Genomic DNA, 18,549 nt, shown 5'->3' on the forward strand with positions numbered 1-18,549 from the left:
CTTTTCCTGGAGTCCCTCTCTCTAACCGAGGACCTCACTTTTTCCCACAGAGTGTGGTGCTGAAGGCTGAGCCTTTGTTTCCTGCTACAGGGAAACTGGGAGGGAGGAGGAGGCAGGCTCACTTCCTGACTGCCAACTCGGGGTCTGTGTCAGTGTGAGAAAAAGCAGGGGAGACAGATCTGATGATTACAGAGCAACTGTGTATTCTAGGGAATGACTCCAGTGAGAAAAATATAGATTTTGCTCTATTTCTCAGAGAGTAGTTCCTAAATAACTCTGTAGCAGGCTTTCATCTCCTTTCTTCTTTCACTGTGTTTTTGGTTTAATTTGCCTTGTCTCTATATTAAGACCAGAGGTAGGAGTCAGTACTATCCTTTATGTAGCAAGCATTTGTTTTGGCTATTATTATTATTATTGTGCAAATACTACAGCAAAAATATAAGCTGCATATAAAATCATGAAGTAATAGCCATAGTGATGAATGGTACAACAAAGTTGCAACAGTACAATGCATGTTTGAGCTAATACTGTAAATTGCCTTCCCCGTAGCAAATGAATGCATAGTAGCTGCATTGTATCGAGGTGAAGCACAAATTCAAACCCCCAAATCCTACTTGTATTCGTCCTTGTCACAATATGGTTTATGCATTAGTTCATCACAGTACAACATTACATTGGAGTATGGGCAGGCTGCTTCTAAATAACAGCGCTGTCTTTTTAAATAGGATGTGGAGAGGGGTGTGTTAGTATCAACAGACATCCGTTGGGAGCGGTGCAGTGTAACTCAGAGGGCAGAGGCTCCAGCCACGTTCCCAGAGGCTCAAAATAGTCAGGAAAAGAATGAGACCAGCCACTACTGAGGAATGCAACCCAAAGTGAAGTTGGTTTCGGGGCTCCAGCTCGGACAGGTACTACTGGACCATGTTTCACATATTCAGTAGATCGTAAGTGCTGTTTTGTCTTACTACTTGATTCATGGGTGTGCTTGTTGCTGTGGATGGTTACAGCACAGCTGCATGCTGTGGTTTATGGAAGCCTCTGTCTCTCCATCCACCCACGGTTCATTCAGGACTGTACACTGTGGGTTTATCTAACTGTTTTTTTTTTTGCTACATAAAAGCCATAAAGTACTTTTTTATGAATCATGAATATCCCAGAAGGTGTGGACAGTTAATTAAGAAAACAGGAAAAGTGCAGTACAGCTGAATAGTTGCAGAAGAAGGTGCTGAGAGAAAAACAAGGACACGTTCAGACATGATCATGAAAACTATTCAGTGCCAGAAGCAAAGTTTTAGCTTTAGAGTGTAAATAAGGTCTCAGTATTGGTAGCATGCTGTACAGTATAGAGCTAATTATGTGGTAAAGCTACCTCACCTGTCTACATTTGGTTTTGATACACATGCGACTATGAAAGCCAGAACAATGTGATAAAAGTAGTGTTTGCAGAGATTTTAGACTAGATATACAGTAGTTTTTGCCGTTTTGCATGGGGAGAAAGTCTCTGCCCTCTTTTTCTCCTTGTGAACTTGAGTGTTTGTTTCTTTGTCCAATGCCACAGGCATGTTTGAATATTCAGGTCAAGAAATGAAGAACACACTTTGCACATTTTGTTATCAGTTCTCCACTTATTAGTTGTGTCAGACTGTAAATCATTTATAGTTTTTTTTTATTTGTGCTAAAAAAAATAGAGTGAATTTGCATGTATTTCTGGTGTGCATCTTCAGCTGCTTTGCCTCACTAACATTTCAGGGGTATCATAAACAGAAAGCTTGTACATGCAGGCGCATTAGCACATGAGCACAGAAGCATGCACCATTTTTGTGGCATTGATGCACCTTAAGTATTCTCAGCCTCATGGTCGCGGCTGAGTCATACCTGCAGATATGTGACTGTCTTGCCCTTAGTAGTCTATTATTGTTGCTGTGGAGTTGTTTGGTTAAAGCATATTTGTACTGTATCTCCACAGTTGATGTTGAGTTAAAAATAAGAAATGCTAAGCCCAAATTTGAAAAGCTGTAGTAGTTTTTTGCTATTGGAAGGAGTTTGTACTATAACAGCAAATAATAAAACCAACAATAGCATTTTATAGTGCAATAAATAATTGATTTATGCAGGTGAATCAACAGTTTTTCTTTCTCTTCTGTAATAAAGTCAGATAATAATGTCAAAGTACAGTCTCTCGAACCAACTTGCCACCCTTGTTTTAAGTACAGTGTGTTTGTGTGATGTTACTGCTTAGGGAGTATTGTGTGTGAATGTGTGTAGGTGACTAGTCACACTAGGACAAAGACATGACACCAGAGTCCAGGCTGTGTGACAACACTATATGACAAAACAAGCTGTGTGTTCTATTAAATCCATAGTCAATCATAGTGTTTTTCTCCCGTCTTATAAAGTGCATTGTTTATATCAGTCCACCACTCATGCTGCACTGAATGCCATTAGTCGTTGCTATGGCATTTGCCCTGTACTTTCTGACCTTAGCTCCTACTTAAGGAGTCACTCATTTGAGTGACCTTTGACCTCATAAATTCTCTGTTATTTCAATGTTGTGGCTTTTCCTATTTGTCTCACCCCTGTAATTACTGTAGCTATGGACAAACACCCACACACAGACATTCCTCTCAGTGTAACAACATGCATTATACTGTAGAAGCCACATAATGTGCTTTGAGGACCACTTATTACTAGTCCCTAAACCTTAGCTGAGAAGAAAAATATGAGTTTAGCACAAACTAATACACCAGTAAAATCCCCACAAATGTTAAAAAGCTAACCAGTCATCGCAGATCATTGGCATGCTACAGTATGTTTTGCAGCAGCTGTTTTGATCTACTGTGTCCAGTGGCTGTATTTGCAGCCAGCTGTTGTTCTCTTGCACTCAGCAGCACATGATCTCATGGCTAAACCCCAGCCAGCCCGCTCCAGTGCAGCTCTTAGATTCTCTGTACGTCTCCTGTAGTGAGAGTCCTAGCAGATGTTACACTGAATTACCTCTCAGCCGAGCAGGAAGGCTACACTCACACTGTAATCAAGCTGTGCATGTGTGTGCATGTGTGTTTCCAGAGAGCCTGGCTCTGTGGCTGTGTTTGGTCTTCCAGCAGTTGTTCTCCAACCACCTGACTGCAGTTACCAGCCAGCCTTTGCCACAGTGAAGTGTCTGCCAGTGCTCTGAGTCAGACATCCCTGCAGACTCCCAAAAAGGAGCCTGAAGGAGCTGATCATTCAGGAGATACTCAATGCTAATGCTGACTCTCTCCTTTCCTGAGTGTGTCTATGTATGTGTTTGCATGTGTCTCATTCTTGCCTTTAAAAGCTTTCTTCCTCCCTATAAATGAAAGGCCATCTTTGTGCAGAGCTATTTCTTGTATACTTTAAGCTAATGTGTGTTCCCATCTATAGCTTGAACTGATTCTTATTTTTCCTCACAAAGGTGTTCACACTGTAGATTTTTTTTTTGTTTGTTTTGTTTTGAACTCCCTCTTGTTTGGTGCCTCAGTGCCTTGAGCAGCACCTCTCTCATCCCTCTTTTCAGCATAATCTCTCTTTTGTCTTGTGTGCATTAGACCACTGGCAGTATAAGAGCCTAAAGAGCTGTCGCCATCAACCAGCACAGGTGCTGCAAAGCACTAATGCACTGGATATAGAGCAACATACATTTGACTATGTACATTTTTGCTTTTTCTCCTGTGGCTGTTGCCGTTATGGCTTTCATAGCCACATGACAGAGTCGATCAGGACTCCCTGAGGAAACAGATGGAGAGGGGGCCTTTTGATTCAGTTTGTTTGTCTAGATGTGATGTGTGGGGTTAATTGGTAAAGGGAATGGTAGTGGGGTCGTCACATTAGCTATTACATGTCCAACTAACTTCAGCCTCTGTAGAGATCTTCCTTTCTCTGCAGTGAGTCTGACAGTGAGTGAGGTTTGCTCTGCTGTTCTGTTGACTGTGTCTTCTAGCCATCCTGATTAGTATTTGGGCTCCAAGCCACACGTCCACCGTAGCATCTGACAGAATCCCCTTCGTCTCTTTCCCCCACCTTCTTGACTAATACTCTTTCACTCAGTGAGGGGCAGTTGTTTGTTTTGCTGTTTATATTCTCATCATCCAACTCCAGTGCAGATGAGTCAGCAGCTACACAAAAACATACATTTTCCTGGGTTTAGCCAAAATCTAGATGCCATTTATTGCCGAATAACACGTGAAACAAAGATATGAATCTGCAAAATATTCTGGCACAGACTGATTCGAACTTCTCTGAGCTGATATTGTCTCATTATTCACACCGAGTACCAAGAAAGACCAACCACATCTGCTTAGATTAAATAAGCGATCGGGCCTGTGACAAAGTACTCTGCAGTGTGACAAACCTTTAGTTGTTTCATCACAGCCTGTGGTCCTTTCCACTGAGTCAGCGCCAGAGCAGTGGGAATAATGGACACTTTATTGTGTGAGGCTTGATGTATGAATAATGGCTTATTTGTCCGGTTTCCTTTCTCTGCAGTGCATGTGTTTCATAATCAGCCTTGAACAATTACTATGTGATCGCGTGTGTGCGGTACATGTTCCGCTGTTACAGTAACTATGATGTTTTCTGCTTTGATGTTTGAGTTGTGGCGCAGGTGCTTACACAGTGATTGGTGTTTCTGGTGTTTCTGGTGTCTGGCTCGAGCGTTTCAATTTAAGCACCATTTAACAACCAAGCCTTTGGTGTTAGGAGAGCGCTACAAGGACAGATGTAATGAAAACTTTGCAGCTTGCCTTGAGTGCATGATTTCAGACAGCTTGCCTAACCACTGTGTTTCAGATCTCACCAAACCGTTTCATCTTGTTTCACAACCACAGGTTGCCAAGATCCTGACCAGCAGGAAACATTTCTGCTCATTTTCCTTGTAATTTATCTGAGAGCCAAGGCTGAATTTTTCTCCTCTGTCAGGCTGTATTCATGGCTGTTCCTTGGTTTGGATGATAGATAACATGTCAAAATGGTACAGTAGAGTAGAGAAATGGGTGAGAAATTAGAGGAAAGGCCAATATAAAATGTCTTAGTAAACTGTTGAACCACCACATAGCTGAACATGTTCTAAAAGAAATAAATACCTGGCTCAATCCAGATGCTCCCTAACAACTAAAGGCTTCTTTAACCATCTGGATGGAAAAGCATTGCATCCGTCCTGCTGGCTTGTCCTCCTGGACCATATTCTTCACAGATGTTTGATACAGTAGTTGGCTTTACAAAAACTGACATCCACTACACAATAAAAAAAAAGTTTTTTAACTTGTTCAGAGTCAGGTATAACTCTGTTTTTTACCCAGTTAACCCAAAATTATATATGACATATACTTTTTTTTTCTACAAAATAGTACATTTATTATATTTTTGGGGGGGGGAAAGTTTGCACAAACTGGGGCTACAGTTTTATTTCTTTTTTTAAATACATAATTTTCAGTGGGCTCTCATGTCCCATATGGAAGCATCTGGGTTCATTATGTTTTTCTACTCAATTATTCAGATTTGTCATAAATTTTACATTACATTTTTTTTGACAGGCGAGTTTGTCTAAAGCATCTTAAAGTAAGTTTTTGTAACCTCAATTTAAACAAGAGCTAAATGTTATCAAAAATTCTGACTGCACTAATTTCTCATTCTCTAAATATTTGCCTGGCCTTATTAACAAGTAATCGCTGTGCCAGCCTGCAAGTGGAGAGCATATTGATTGACTGGTCTAACGGGAAAACATTGTGCAGGGCAGTGTCCACAGTAAACACCATTAGCAAGAAGACTTAACATCAGGCTGCCCAGTTGTAGCATTAACTGGGGGCCTCTCTTGAGAAAAGTATTTGTTGTTTTAGGTTATGTCAGAAGCTTTGTCTTTGGTCATTAGGGTTATTTTCTATGTTGGTTATTACAGTACAGTAATAGAAGTGAAAGCACAGCACACAGGAGTATTATTTCCTATGTGCTGCTGTTGTAGTACACGTGAGTGCAGTGAAACAGTGTGTACTTTTGTAGCAGCCCAGTTAGACCTAGACTTCCAAAGTGCTGCTATCTGGGGTAATGTAGACTAATTTGAACTATTGGTACAGACATGGTCTCTTGTGATGCACCCAGCTAGCCATCAAGTCAGTGTGTTAGAAGAGCTCTGACGCCTATGTTGGGCTGACATTTCAGACTGCATCAGAGCCCAGACAGGCTATCAGATGAACGCTCTTTGCAGGATGCAGAGACAAAGTGCACTAGGTGCAGCCTAGACACACCTAGAATCCTGGGGCAGCTGTGGCTCAGGAGATCGAGCCATCACCCCCCTCCCAGACGGAAGGTCGGTGATTTGATTCCCCTTCTCCCCAGTCCTCATCTCGAAGTGGGCAAGACACTGAACCCCAAGTTGTTCCCGATGGCCAGAGCAGCGCCTTGCGGGGACAGTACTGCCATCAGTGTGTGTGTGTGTGTGAATTGGTGCCGCAGATGGCTGCCTCGGTTCTGTACTGGAGACAAATTCTTTGTGTAAACATACTTGGCCATTAAAAGTGATTAGCATTACTCTGCTCTGCCCTCCCTGATACTTAGTCCTAAGTAAGTTTCTATAGAGCCTTAGCAGGGCACAGTGCATCTAGTTCTGACTGTGCTGTTAGGATTTGGCCTGATGCAGTGGCATTTAGCTAAATAGTAAATATTCATCTACATTGCTAACCCACTTAGACTTTTGAATGATGAAAATCTACAGTAAATGTTAAAGCTAACCAATTGTTTTGCTGCACATACTGTAGTAGTCACCAATCAGAGGATGCTTTCACTGGCGATTCTGAACAGTTTGAGGCATTTGTATCACATCTGAAATAGATATTGTAGGTGAATGAAGCCTAGATGATCACGAGAGACAGGCTGATTGGCCAGCAGAAGAGAAGGCAGATAAAAACCAGTGAGAGAGCAACAACACAATGAAAAAGAAGAGCGGGAAGGAAAGATGTGTATCAAAAACCAACCCAACATAAACTACTGCCTCCACTTCAGGTCAGCATTGTTAGAGAATGTCAGGATAGGAGTGAAATGGAGGCAGAGTATTAGAGGACTGTGAAGGACAAAGAAGGACTTTTTAAAATCTTTTTTGGGCACATTTTGCCTTTATTAGTTAGTGGGTCACAGAGAGGTGGACGGGAGATGAAGAGACGGGGAGACCTGCGACAAATAACAGCAGCTGCTCTCGAGCTGCTGCTGTAACCATTCAGCTTTTGGGGCGCCCAATACAGAAGGACACTTAGGACGGTATAGGAGGCAGTAGAAGGACAGTGTAGATGATGTTCAGGGAAGAAGAAAGACCAGAGAAATGAAGAGATGAGGACAGTGCTGGTTGTTATTTGCTGAGACTGACGTGAACAGTGTGTCAAACTTGGTGTTACAGAAGTTATGAGCAGCCAATCTTTCACAGTCATTTTTACAAAGTAGGCTATTAATTACATGTTATAGTACAATTTAATAGAGAAGCATAGAGGTGACAGCCAGCATTAATAATCATTTCATACTTTCACAGAATCTTACCATTTTCACTGACACTAATGTTCTTATGATATGCTGAAAGAAAAAGGAAATTATAGCAGAATAATAAAATCCATTCCTTTCTGAACTTGCATTCCTCTCTCCTTATTAACTTTTCTACACAATGTGCAGAATATTACTCCAGAGGATCTGGCTTTTGGCAAGCTACAGTGACTAGTCCATTTAAACAAGAACTTGCTTCCATGCTTCCCATCACCTGTGATGTCTAAGTATCAGAAACATGTCTGCTGTCAGATCATTAAGACCAGGTTGTGTCCCTTAAGTCAGGCAGTCAGTCTGTGAGACATAGAAATGTTATCTTTCTGGTTTGGGGCCTGTAGACATGAAGTTCCCATCCTTGTCTGTCTTTAACAGGAAACCTCTGTTTCCCCTCTTCTATTTATGACTTGACTCGCTCTCTGTTCTGCCCAGTACCCAGTCAACCAATCACAAAGCAGAGCTAGGTGCAAACACACTTCCTCTGCAACTGTGCTTTGAAAAAGGCTCGGTTCACCTAAAACTGGATTCTAATATGCAGAGCTATCCCTGAGGCGTTGGCAAATGTTGATGTATTTATTTCATTTATTTTACAGGGTCAATTTTGCCTCTGTGTGTGTGTCTGTGTGTGTATATAGGAAGAGAGGTAGAGCTGAGATTATTATCCACTTCACATTGGACTATGTGGATTTGACAACAAAGCTGGCTGACTGTTCTTTTAGTCCCCAGAAGAGATGTACAGTACACACACATACATGGGATTAGTGTGCCCATAGAGGGCACCATTAAATGAATGTTCCCTGTCATTACACTAGCAGTTGGCTGTCTGTGGTCCTCATCCTGCCAGTGTCTGAGTGTCGGGGCTTAATGTTTCTGTAGCTCGCTTGTCGCTCTTATTGTGAGGCTGACTGAAACATGGGTAAGTTTGATGTTGGGCTGGTGTTTGACACTGTACATGTGACTTAAGACAACAATTCCTTTTTGTTCACTTCATGGCATTTTGAACAATAACTGGGTGGCTGTTGAATGAAAAGCTAAATGTTGGGCTAAACATTAACGGGAATATAAAGGCTGTATGGAGACACGTTGGCTCTTTCCTGGTGACAGTCACCCCGTCTAGCTCTTTTAAAAACACAAAGCAACTGGTGGAAAGCTCTTTTCTTTAACTCCTTACTATCTCTGACTGAAACTGGCCAAGCATAGGGCTGCCTTTGTGAGAATACTGAACGCTTTCTAAAGTGCACTTTGAGCTCCTGTCATAAATGTCAGCTCATCTCCATTGCACTATGAGAACAGTGTTATGTGTGTGGTATGTTATGTTTGTTAAATAACACAAAAGAGAGAGTGGTTTGTTATGTATGGCAGGCCACCAAGGTCAGTGGGTGTGTTTTAACACTAGAACCGCCATGAGGTCATTTTAACCTCCATTACTCCTAATGCAAAAATGGTAAATAGACTGCACTTGTATAGCCATATACATTATATAGCCAAGTCAGATACACAGCTCAAAACACTTTACAGTAATGCCTCACATTCCCCCATTCTTACACACACACACACATACTTTCCAAAATTAACAATAGGCGTTGCTAGGCAACCAAGATACAAAGTGAGTATAGTGTAGTGATGAACCTGATGTGGCCTTACCTAGCCAAGAGGAGAAACGTCACTACAGACAACTTTCTCACATCGCTCCACCTTGTTCATAAACTCCTAGTAAAGAACACCAGCCTGGTAGGCACTGTGAACAAAAACAGGCGTTCACTCCCATCTTCTGTGCATCAGAAAGCACCTCTACATGACATCAAAGTGATGAAGAGTGACAAGACAATACTCACAATATACCAGGGCAAGGTGAACAGAAATGTGTGCATCCTCAGCACAATGCGCCAGCTGTCATCGTGTTTTTACTTTACATTTATTCTTTTTATTACATTTTATATTTTCTTAGGTTGGCTTCTTTGTGCATTTCTAATTTGTTTTCTGTTGTCTGTTCACTTATGGCTTTTGCAAAAGTGTATTTGTATCCAATCATCTTTCATCTCCGGGTCCAACACATTTCTTCTTTGCTGTTATTTCATCTCTCAAATCTATTCAACTTACATAATGATGTCACATCTGGCTGCAATTAGTTTTTTTTGAGGTCATTAACTCAAGGGTTCACATACTTTTTCCACTAGCACTGTGAGGTTTTTATGGTTATTCTCAAAGACATGACAGATCCTAATTTTTTTGTGTGTTGTTTTTGTAGGCACATTATATTCGTCAGTACTCTTGATTTAGATGAAGATCAGATCACATTTTGTGACACATTAATGCAGAAAACCATGAAATTCCAAAAGGCTCACATACTTTTTTTTGCCACTGTATATTAGGGAGCAGTCCCCTTTCACAGAGGTCACCATGTTTCTACAGTAGCCCAGAATGGAGACAACAAACGCTGGCTCTAGAGAAGGAATTTTGCATTTTCACACTGAAGAAATTCAGTTTCTAGTTGTCTAAAGTTGTCTATCTATGTTATGCTGGACTGTAACTATTGTACTGTTCAGTGTTTATGAGCAATGTTAATGTTTTTATCTGTTTGACCAATTTCTCATATTTTATTATATGTATTTTTCCACTGATTAACTGAAGTGAATTTATATTTTTATATTGCTAAAATAAAAGAAATAAAATTCTGATGTTTTATTATTTCATCCATTTTTACATGCCATTTTGGAAAAAAATGACCAAACATTCCTGTAATAGACTTCTAATTTGCAATTATAAAGCCTGAAGTGGTGCGAGGTCAAAATGACATCCTGGCGGTTCTAGGAGGTACTGCATTGTTGGCGGTTCTAGTGTTAACATGCTTAGCATGTAAAATAGCACATGCATAATACAACTTAACATACTGTATGTACTTCTGGAAACAACCAAATCACCTGTGATTTAGGGGGAGACCAGAGTGGCAACATCACTTCTTCAGTTCTTACAGTGGTTCACATAACATTTGCTCACTCTGGCCTTTCCTAATCACATTTTGCTGTCATTGCTGCTGTTATCACCATTATTTTTAGCAGTAGTAATGGTCAGAAGTAGTAGTTAAACAAATGTATAGCAGTAGTAACCCCATGTGTCTCCTCCTTTTAACTTTATTTCATGTTTTTCATTTATACTTGCTGAATGCGTATGATAGCAATGAGTGAAAAGTTAAGGTCTAAATAAAATATTGGAGTTTATTTAATATTTTGTAGTTGGATAAAGCCATAAATAGATACAGTGGGTACAGAAAGTATTCAGACCCCCTTAAATTTTTCACTCTTTGTTATATTGCAGCCATATGCTAAAATCATTTAAGTTCATTTTTTTCCTCATGGCCGCATTCAAAAATTCTGTGTTTTTCTGTCAATATGGGGTGCTGTGTGTACATTAATGAGGAAAAAAATGAACTTAAATGATTTTAGCATATGGCTGCAATATAACAAAGAGTGAAAAATTTAAGGGGGTCTGAATACTTTCTGTACGCACTGTATGTACCTTCACACAACCATGGAAGCTCGTCTACACAACCAGGTCCAGCATGTTAACCGCAGCATATGCAGTCAACAGTCGGTGGTTTGTCAAGGTTTATAACTGTCTTAGAAACTGTCTAACCATTAATGTCATTTATGGTGGTTCCACTAAATCATTTCATGCTTGTTTCATTCAATCACTGATGTTTCAGTTTGTGAATGAGAAGTCACAAAGCATCCATTAGCAAGTGGATGCTTACAAGTTCATGAACATGTGTTGATATAGAGTAGTGTGCAAGCTTGTCATGCTGATAACTCATTTACTTTGAGACAAGTGGAGCAGCCTCTCCTTGTCATTCTCACACTCTCTTCCTTCACACTCACCATGAACACTTGCTGATAGGCACAGTGCATATGCTCCCTCTCTCTCACTTCCTCTGCTCAGACTCTGCAGGGTGACTCAGTTCTCTCCCTCTTCTTCTCCACTCTTAGATCTCATCTGATGCCAAGGCTGAAGGAGTCTCGCTCCCATGAGTCATTGCTCAGCCCCAGTAACGCTGTGGAAGCCCTGGACCTAAGTATGGAGGACGAGGTTACCATCAAGCCCGTTCACAGCAGCATCCTTGGGCAGGACTACTGCTTTGAGGTGAAAAGGCACGCACACACATACAGCACATTCACATTACAGGTGATGCTTTATTAATGTGTCTACACATGGCCGTACATCTGGTGTTTCTGTAGAGTTGCACAGTAGCATTTGGGGCTCCTTAAGTAAAAGTGCTTTTCAATTTCTACATAGACATAAAACTCTCCTGGTTTCATCACTGGGACAAACGATAAACAACTGATGGGTGGTTCTTTGAGAAAAATGTACTAAGAGTGAATCTGATAAACAACCAGTTACCAAGTTTATAGCTGCATTTATTTATTTATTTGTTAGAGCAGTGTGCCAAATGTGAAAGGGCTCACAGTGGAGCATTTAGCTTCTAATGAAATAATCGTGTGGCCAGACACGACTAATGCTGCTCCATATCTGCTGGATGTGTAAAAAGTCACCTGCACTAACTCCTCAACAGTATGTCAATGCTGTGTGTGAAACGCTGTTCTCCTGCTACTTTTATAGGAATTTTTGTATGCACTGCACATGCTCAGAAGAAGCTAAAGGTTTAAACATGATCAGTTTTAATTGGTTTGGTTTTGGATTCTGGGTCGACTGAAGTTTCTCAAATGCAACTACAAAACATTTTGAGTTTGCTACATCCTTGATCTGCTCCTCTGGCCTTTTCTCCACAGAAACTAGGGCTGTAATTAGTGATTATTTTCCTTATCAAATTATTATTTCCTTGAATAATCAGTTAATCAGTCTAAATATAGTCACAAGGTAGTGATAAAATATAATTCCCTAGATTCAGCAGTACAGGTTCCAAAAACACTGGGTTTCTAGTCACATAAAACAAAGAAAAAATGGCAAATCTTTACTTTGAGGTGCTGCAGTTGCAGTAGGTATTATTTTGGATTTTTGCTTAAGAAATGCCTTAAATCATTAGCACGATTAATGTCCTCTTGATCAACTAATCAGCTATTTGTTTCAGCTCTAATAGCAACACTGACTGAGGCTCATATTAAACTGGCAAAAACAATATGACTTCTCAAGCACCGAAGAAATGAAGCTGTGCTCACTAAAATGGATGGCCACTACAAATGTACAGCATTTAGTTAAATTACCCAGACTCCTATTTTGCTGAGTGCACCATTAAAACATTACTTTGAAATATGAATGAACAGCTGGGAACAGCACTTTCAAAGCCAACAGCTATTCTCGCTAAATGTTTCTGTTGCATCTCCAGTTCTTGATTAGATGCTGATGGCCAATTACAGCCAAAAGTTCAGATACAGCCAGCTTTTTGTTATTAAAAACACAGAAGCAACTGACTGGTTAGCTCCTGCTGACATTCCCCTGCTTGTAGAAAATAAATGGAAACACACCAACTATTTTGTTGAGTCTCGCTGGCTTTGTGAATATCGATGTATCCTCATGATCATCATTTGACTGGAGTAATTTCCAGCTAATTATGAAAGACATTGCCTCTAATTACAGTATGAATTCACATGTGCGTGGTTTGTGTGCACAAACATGTGCAGCTGAGTCTTAGCAGTGGAAGCTGTGGATGCCTCAGGCTGAGTGAAATTATGAACTAAGTTCAGTGAAATCATGTCTGTTCCTTTTATTGTCTGTCATTGTCATGCATGAGCTGTGATCATTAAAGCCTTCATTTTGCTTGTCTCTGTGGTCACGGCGGTAGGTCACCACCTCCACAGGAAGCAAATGTTTTTCTTGCCGTTCTTCAGCCGAGAGAGACAAATGGATGGAGAATCTGAGGAGAGCAGTACAACCAAACAAGGTAAGTATGCAATGCACAGTTTGCGCAACCAGACTGTGTGAAGTAATCAAACACTAATAAGTTAATATACATGTGTCCCAATTCCAAACCACACTGTGCCAACTTCTACAACAATACAATCTGATCTGTTTACCTGTAGCAGTTGGTCTTCCTGCACTGTATACCTCAGGAGCAGAGGTTGCAGGGAGGAACAGCAAGCTTCCTAAGGTGTTTTCCACTTCTGTGCAGTGATACCATCTGTAATCTTAAAAAACAGACATTTCAAGCCAAGAAAATAGTCCTAATCTTACAGCGTTGTAGTTCCTTCATCTGTAATTATTTAGCAAATTACTCATTAATTAGAACAAAAGGGAAAAAAGTTTGCTAATAGTGTTAGTCCTTTTTGTCCTCAGCTTTTTTGGCAAGGAAGTGTTATTTCTGACACTCTCTCTCTCTTTGCTGTGCATTTTAATTATTCTTTGATTTTAAAAGGTTAGATGCAGCACAGTTTTTTTTCCCTTTGGCAAACATAGAAACTGGAAACAGATATGGAAATTGTTTGGAATTACATAAACAGGTTTTATTAAATAGATTAACAGATTTTTACACTGCTGCTGCATCTGCTGCTCCTAATTTTACCACCACTACTACTGCTGCTACTCAGTCTAGACCGAAGGTCGAGGTGAAACATTGACGTGAAAACATTTGTTTATAACAACAAAGGACAAAAATGAATGGAAGTAAATGTAATAAATAAAACTCTTACAAGTCATTTTATTTACTGAAAAATATATTTTCCTCAATCATTATCTCTAATGATCTACAATGACACATTGGTCATCAAAGACAAAAATGAATAGAGCAGGATGCACACAAGTGTCAACCTGTTTGACTTTGTGGTTTACAGGCCAGTATTTCTTATTATGACCTCGCCCCAAAAATCTCTTTTCTGCTGTTGCTGTTTGGTAAAAGGCTGGTGATGCCTGTCAGGTTAAACATGGAATAGCAAAAGAAATACATTTCAAGTGCCTGTACGCCTGAGCTAAATGAAACAAGGTGGGCTAAATGCTGAACCTGCACATTTCAGTTCTTGTATAAGAGGATAATTATGGGTAATTATCCTAATAGACAGCTGGTATCATCTTTGTGGGCTGGTGTTTGATTGCAAATACATTTCTGTGTGAATGAAAAGATATAAATCGCAAGGTTAAATTTTTAATTGAGAGTATGGTGTGCCTTAATTTAGACTAAGGAGTAAGGTGTTGTGTCAACATAAAGTAGGAAGAAATGGAGAATTGGAAACACTGCTGACAAGGAGTGAGGCCGAATACACACCTCAGAGACTGAAGGCTGCAGAAAAAATGTAGAAGATATATAACAGTGTTTATGAAAAATTGTAGATTTTCATTTGGTTGAGTGAAACGGTAGAGCTGTCCTACTGATTATGGTGTGCTTGATGACTTAGCAGATGAATCATGCAAATCAAGGTATCTGGCATCTCCAGGAGACATAAATAAGGAAGGGAAGTGACTGAATTTCACTGTCAGTGCTTGTAGGAGGGGATGCGTTGTGTATTTGTGTAGGATGACCCTGGACATTGGAACAAGAAATCTCATCCTGAGAGAATGTGGGATAACTAGACATGGATTAGAACTTGGCATGTTTTGGATAAATGGATAGAGAAGGTGGGAATTCAGACTGAAGGGAAGTTCAGTGATCTGGCATTTCTTAAGAAAGAGAGGCTAGGTTGGATGTTTTTTGGAAACGGTGGAAGGGAATAAATGTTTCTGTTGGTGGCAGACAGAACCCTGATAGGCTATGAAAAATGCCACTTCCCTCTTGGTGAGGTCACTAAATAGTCCTGGCATCTGACCCAGTTCTGCTCACTGTTGCAAAGGAAGACTCCCCTACTTCCTGCTGTATGTTGATGGTGAGACTCTTGACCAACACATCTCCAAAGATTTAACAGATTAGCTTCTACTGCCTCAACTTTTAGCTCCCAAATTAAAGACATATGAACTACAGACAGATTAAATGTTCAGAAACACTTGATGTCAGGATGAATTTAATGATCAAAACATTAGAGATAAATATTTTCCATTGGTGTTTTTGTCTGAGATATTAGAAGCATCAAGATACTGATGAACATCAGACGGCTTCCTTGTCATTAGGCGAGTCTCTGGTATTTCTTTCTAATAATATCATTATCTCCTCACTTCCTCCCTTCATTTTTAGTGGTAGCTTTCAAGGCAATCTGAATAATGGGCCAAAAATATGCCCCAATCTTGGCAATTAATGCCAGAAGGATTGCTTAGCGCTCTGAGAAAGAACGTAGGAGTGAATTTTCTTGGCTCCTTAAAAATTGGAATTGGAAAAAAGAATGACTTTGAAATTGTTTCTATGGACTCAACCCACGGTGTCATGTCTGACCTGGAGAAGGTTTCTATGGAAAATAAAAGTATTGTCTGAGGTTTCTCCATTTTAAATCAAAAACATTTCAGTTTGAGGCAGGTTGTCATTTAACTCATTCATTATTGTAGTTGTTTGATTTCACTTTTAATGGTTTACTGAATTAGTTTTAGGCTGGTTACTTTCACCCAGTATGTTCTCATGTAATTTTGCCGGTGGATCTTTTTTTTGGTCAGATCATTCTTAAAGACCTTACTGACCACCACCATCTTCTCTATCTCTAGGACAACAGTCGTCGGGTGGAGAACATGCTGAGGCTGTGGATCATTGAGGCCAAGGACCTGCCAGCCAAAAAGAAATACTTCTGTGAGCTTTGTCTCGATGACTCACTTTACGCCCGCACCACCTGTAAGCTCAAGACTGACAATGTCTTTTGGGGGGAGCACTTTGAGTTCAATAACCTGCCTGCTGTCAAGAGCATCACAGCCCACCTTTACAAAGACACGGACAAGAAGAAAAAGAAAGATAAAAACAATTACATTGGACTCGTCATCATCCCTGTCGCAGCTGTTACCGGAAGACAGTTTGTTGAGAAGTGGTATCCGGTCAGCACACCCAACCCTGCTAAGGGCAAGACATCTGGACCAATGATTAGGATCAAGGCACGTTATCAGAGTATGAACATTCTTCCCATGGAGATGTACAAGGAGTTTGCAGAGTACACTACCAATAACTACATGCTGCTATGCTCGGTGCTTGAACCCGGAATTAGCGTCAAGAACAAGGAGGAGATGGCATGCGCACTGGTCCACATTCTGCAGAGCACTGGCAAGGCCAAGGTTAGTACCAGTAATATGAATTGTTTCCATTTTTCCCAGGTCTTTTCTCACCGTGGTGAAAAAATGGGTAACAAAACCACATAACCAGATCATTATCTCACCATGAGGTCCTGACAAGACATTATAAAAGCGCACAGAGGTTAACGATTCCTCTGCTGCCCGCTCATCCTATGGACTATTGACCCCACAGTCATAACACAGAGCAGACAAAGACCAGACAGGTGATTTCCTTTTGCTGTACCAGCCTGTATTCCATTTTAACTAACCAGCTATTCCCTTACATATATCCCCTGCAGTGATTCATGTCATACCGATTCAGGACAGAAACACAAATTATACAGTACACTGGTTTCTGTAGCGCTGCAAGCACAGGGAGATGAGTATACCGTAGTAGGGGCCAAGTCTCCCATGACAGCAGGTCAATGGACTCATGTCATCTTCCATCCATCCAAAATAGCTGCATTTTACTTTACTTTGACAGAAGAGCATTTGTCTTTTCAGTGCAGTTTGCATTTGCCTTGGTGTTTTGATGCTGCATCACAGTATGAGATATGAGAGGAAAATGCCCTTTTGGCTGCTGAGAAGTTTAAATCTGAATTGAGACATCCTTTAAGTAAAAAAAGACAAGCTGTAAAGACCAAAGATTTAGATGTTTATTATTAAACAGTGTAAAGATAAGCTGCTTTTATTTTGTTTATAGCATTGTGAGTTGAATAGATGTATATAATACACATATTTTACCATTTTCTGATGCTTTGGAGAGCATGTGATTATTGGATTAATTAGTTATATGATCTGGATTTTATTTAGTAATGTAACTAATCATTGTTGCAGCAACAGCAAAGTTGAGTTTTACATCTGTGCTTTTCCTGCTATGACAAAAGGCCTATTGCCTCAGGCTGCTTTCATCACCGCACCATCACCTTGTTCATATTCTCTGCCTCGTCAGTTGCCAGCGACAACTTGTGCCTCAGTTTTCTCACAGCTCAGCGGAACAGTGAATGACTAGTGCGAAAGAAGTGCTGTCTGTCCACATTGTACCGCCAGTCTTCCGGTTTAGGCACAACACTGATAGCTGCTGATTGATGGGGGAGAAGGCCTGGTCCCTGAAGAGACAGTCACAGTCTTAATTACTTTCACTTAATCAGAACCTTCTGATCAAAGCACTAAAACCTTTCCTTCTTTCTCACCTCCTGGTCTTAGTTCCTGGCTCGATTTCTGCTGGCTAGCAATATACTGCTTGTCAAAAAGTGCTGGCAGCAGAGACGATGTCTTGAGGTTGCTACTCATGAGAGAGAGGCACTTAAATGTCCTCACTGCATCTGTGATCAGGAAAAACATGAAACATTCTTTTTAGAGGAAGTTTTTTTGGGTCTGCAAATAAAAAGAAAAGCTGCAGTTGCCTTCAGAAGAATAGGCCGACAGACGCCTTTGGATTGAAGGATCAACGAAAGCCGCTGTCAAAAAGTGGAGTGTCACTGCTCTTAGCTACTGCAGCTTCCTTCTCTGAAAAGACTTTTATCAGTCAAGACACTGTGAAGTGGTCTGACATATTTTGGCTCACACATTTGAGTACAGCTCACACACAACCCCACTAACAAACCACTTATGAGTTATTAATGGATAAGTTAGAAAAATATGGGATCAGAGGAATGGTTCTGAAATGGATTAGAAGTTATTTGACACAGAGGCGTCAATTTGTGAAGTTGGGTGAATACCAATCGAGTGAGCTGGACATTGTATGTGGAGTGCCTCAGGGTTCTGTTTTGGGACCTAAATTATTTATACTATACATTAATGATATATGCAAGGTTTCTGATTTAGTGAAAGTGGTTTTGTTTGCTGACGACACTACCATATGGGCATCGGGTGAAAACCTACAGCAACTCTCTGGAC

General features: G+C 40.4%; 1 protein-coding gene across 13 annotated transcripts in view; it reads left to right on the plus strand.

Annotated features, from left to right (window-relative positions):
• The window catches only part of LOC109971339 (disabled homolog 2-interacting protein), a 133,157-nt gene that overhangs the window by 82,920 nt on the left and 31,688 nt on the right, over positions 1 to 18,549 (plus strand). For 11 of the 13 annotated variants that reach the window (XM_020619503.1, XM_020619501.1, XM_020619505.1 and 8 more), the window contains 3 exons: positions 11,517 to 11,670; positions 13,328 to 13,426; positions 16,099 to 16,653. In XM_020619503.1, coding sequence (XP_020475159.1) covers positions 11,517 to 11,670; positions 13,328 to 13,426; positions 16,099 to 16,653 — 808 coding nt within the window. The other 2 variants (XM_020619514.1, XM_020619512.1) reach the window with 2 other exon arrangements.

This window comes from Monopterus albus, unplaced genomic scaffold (assembly GCF_001952655.1).
Source record: "Monopterus albus unplaced genomic scaffold, M_albus_1.0 scaffold221.1, whole genome shotgun sequence".
NCBI lineage: Eukaryota > Metazoa > Chordata > Actinopteri > Synbranchiformes > Synbranchidae > Monopterus > Monopterus albus.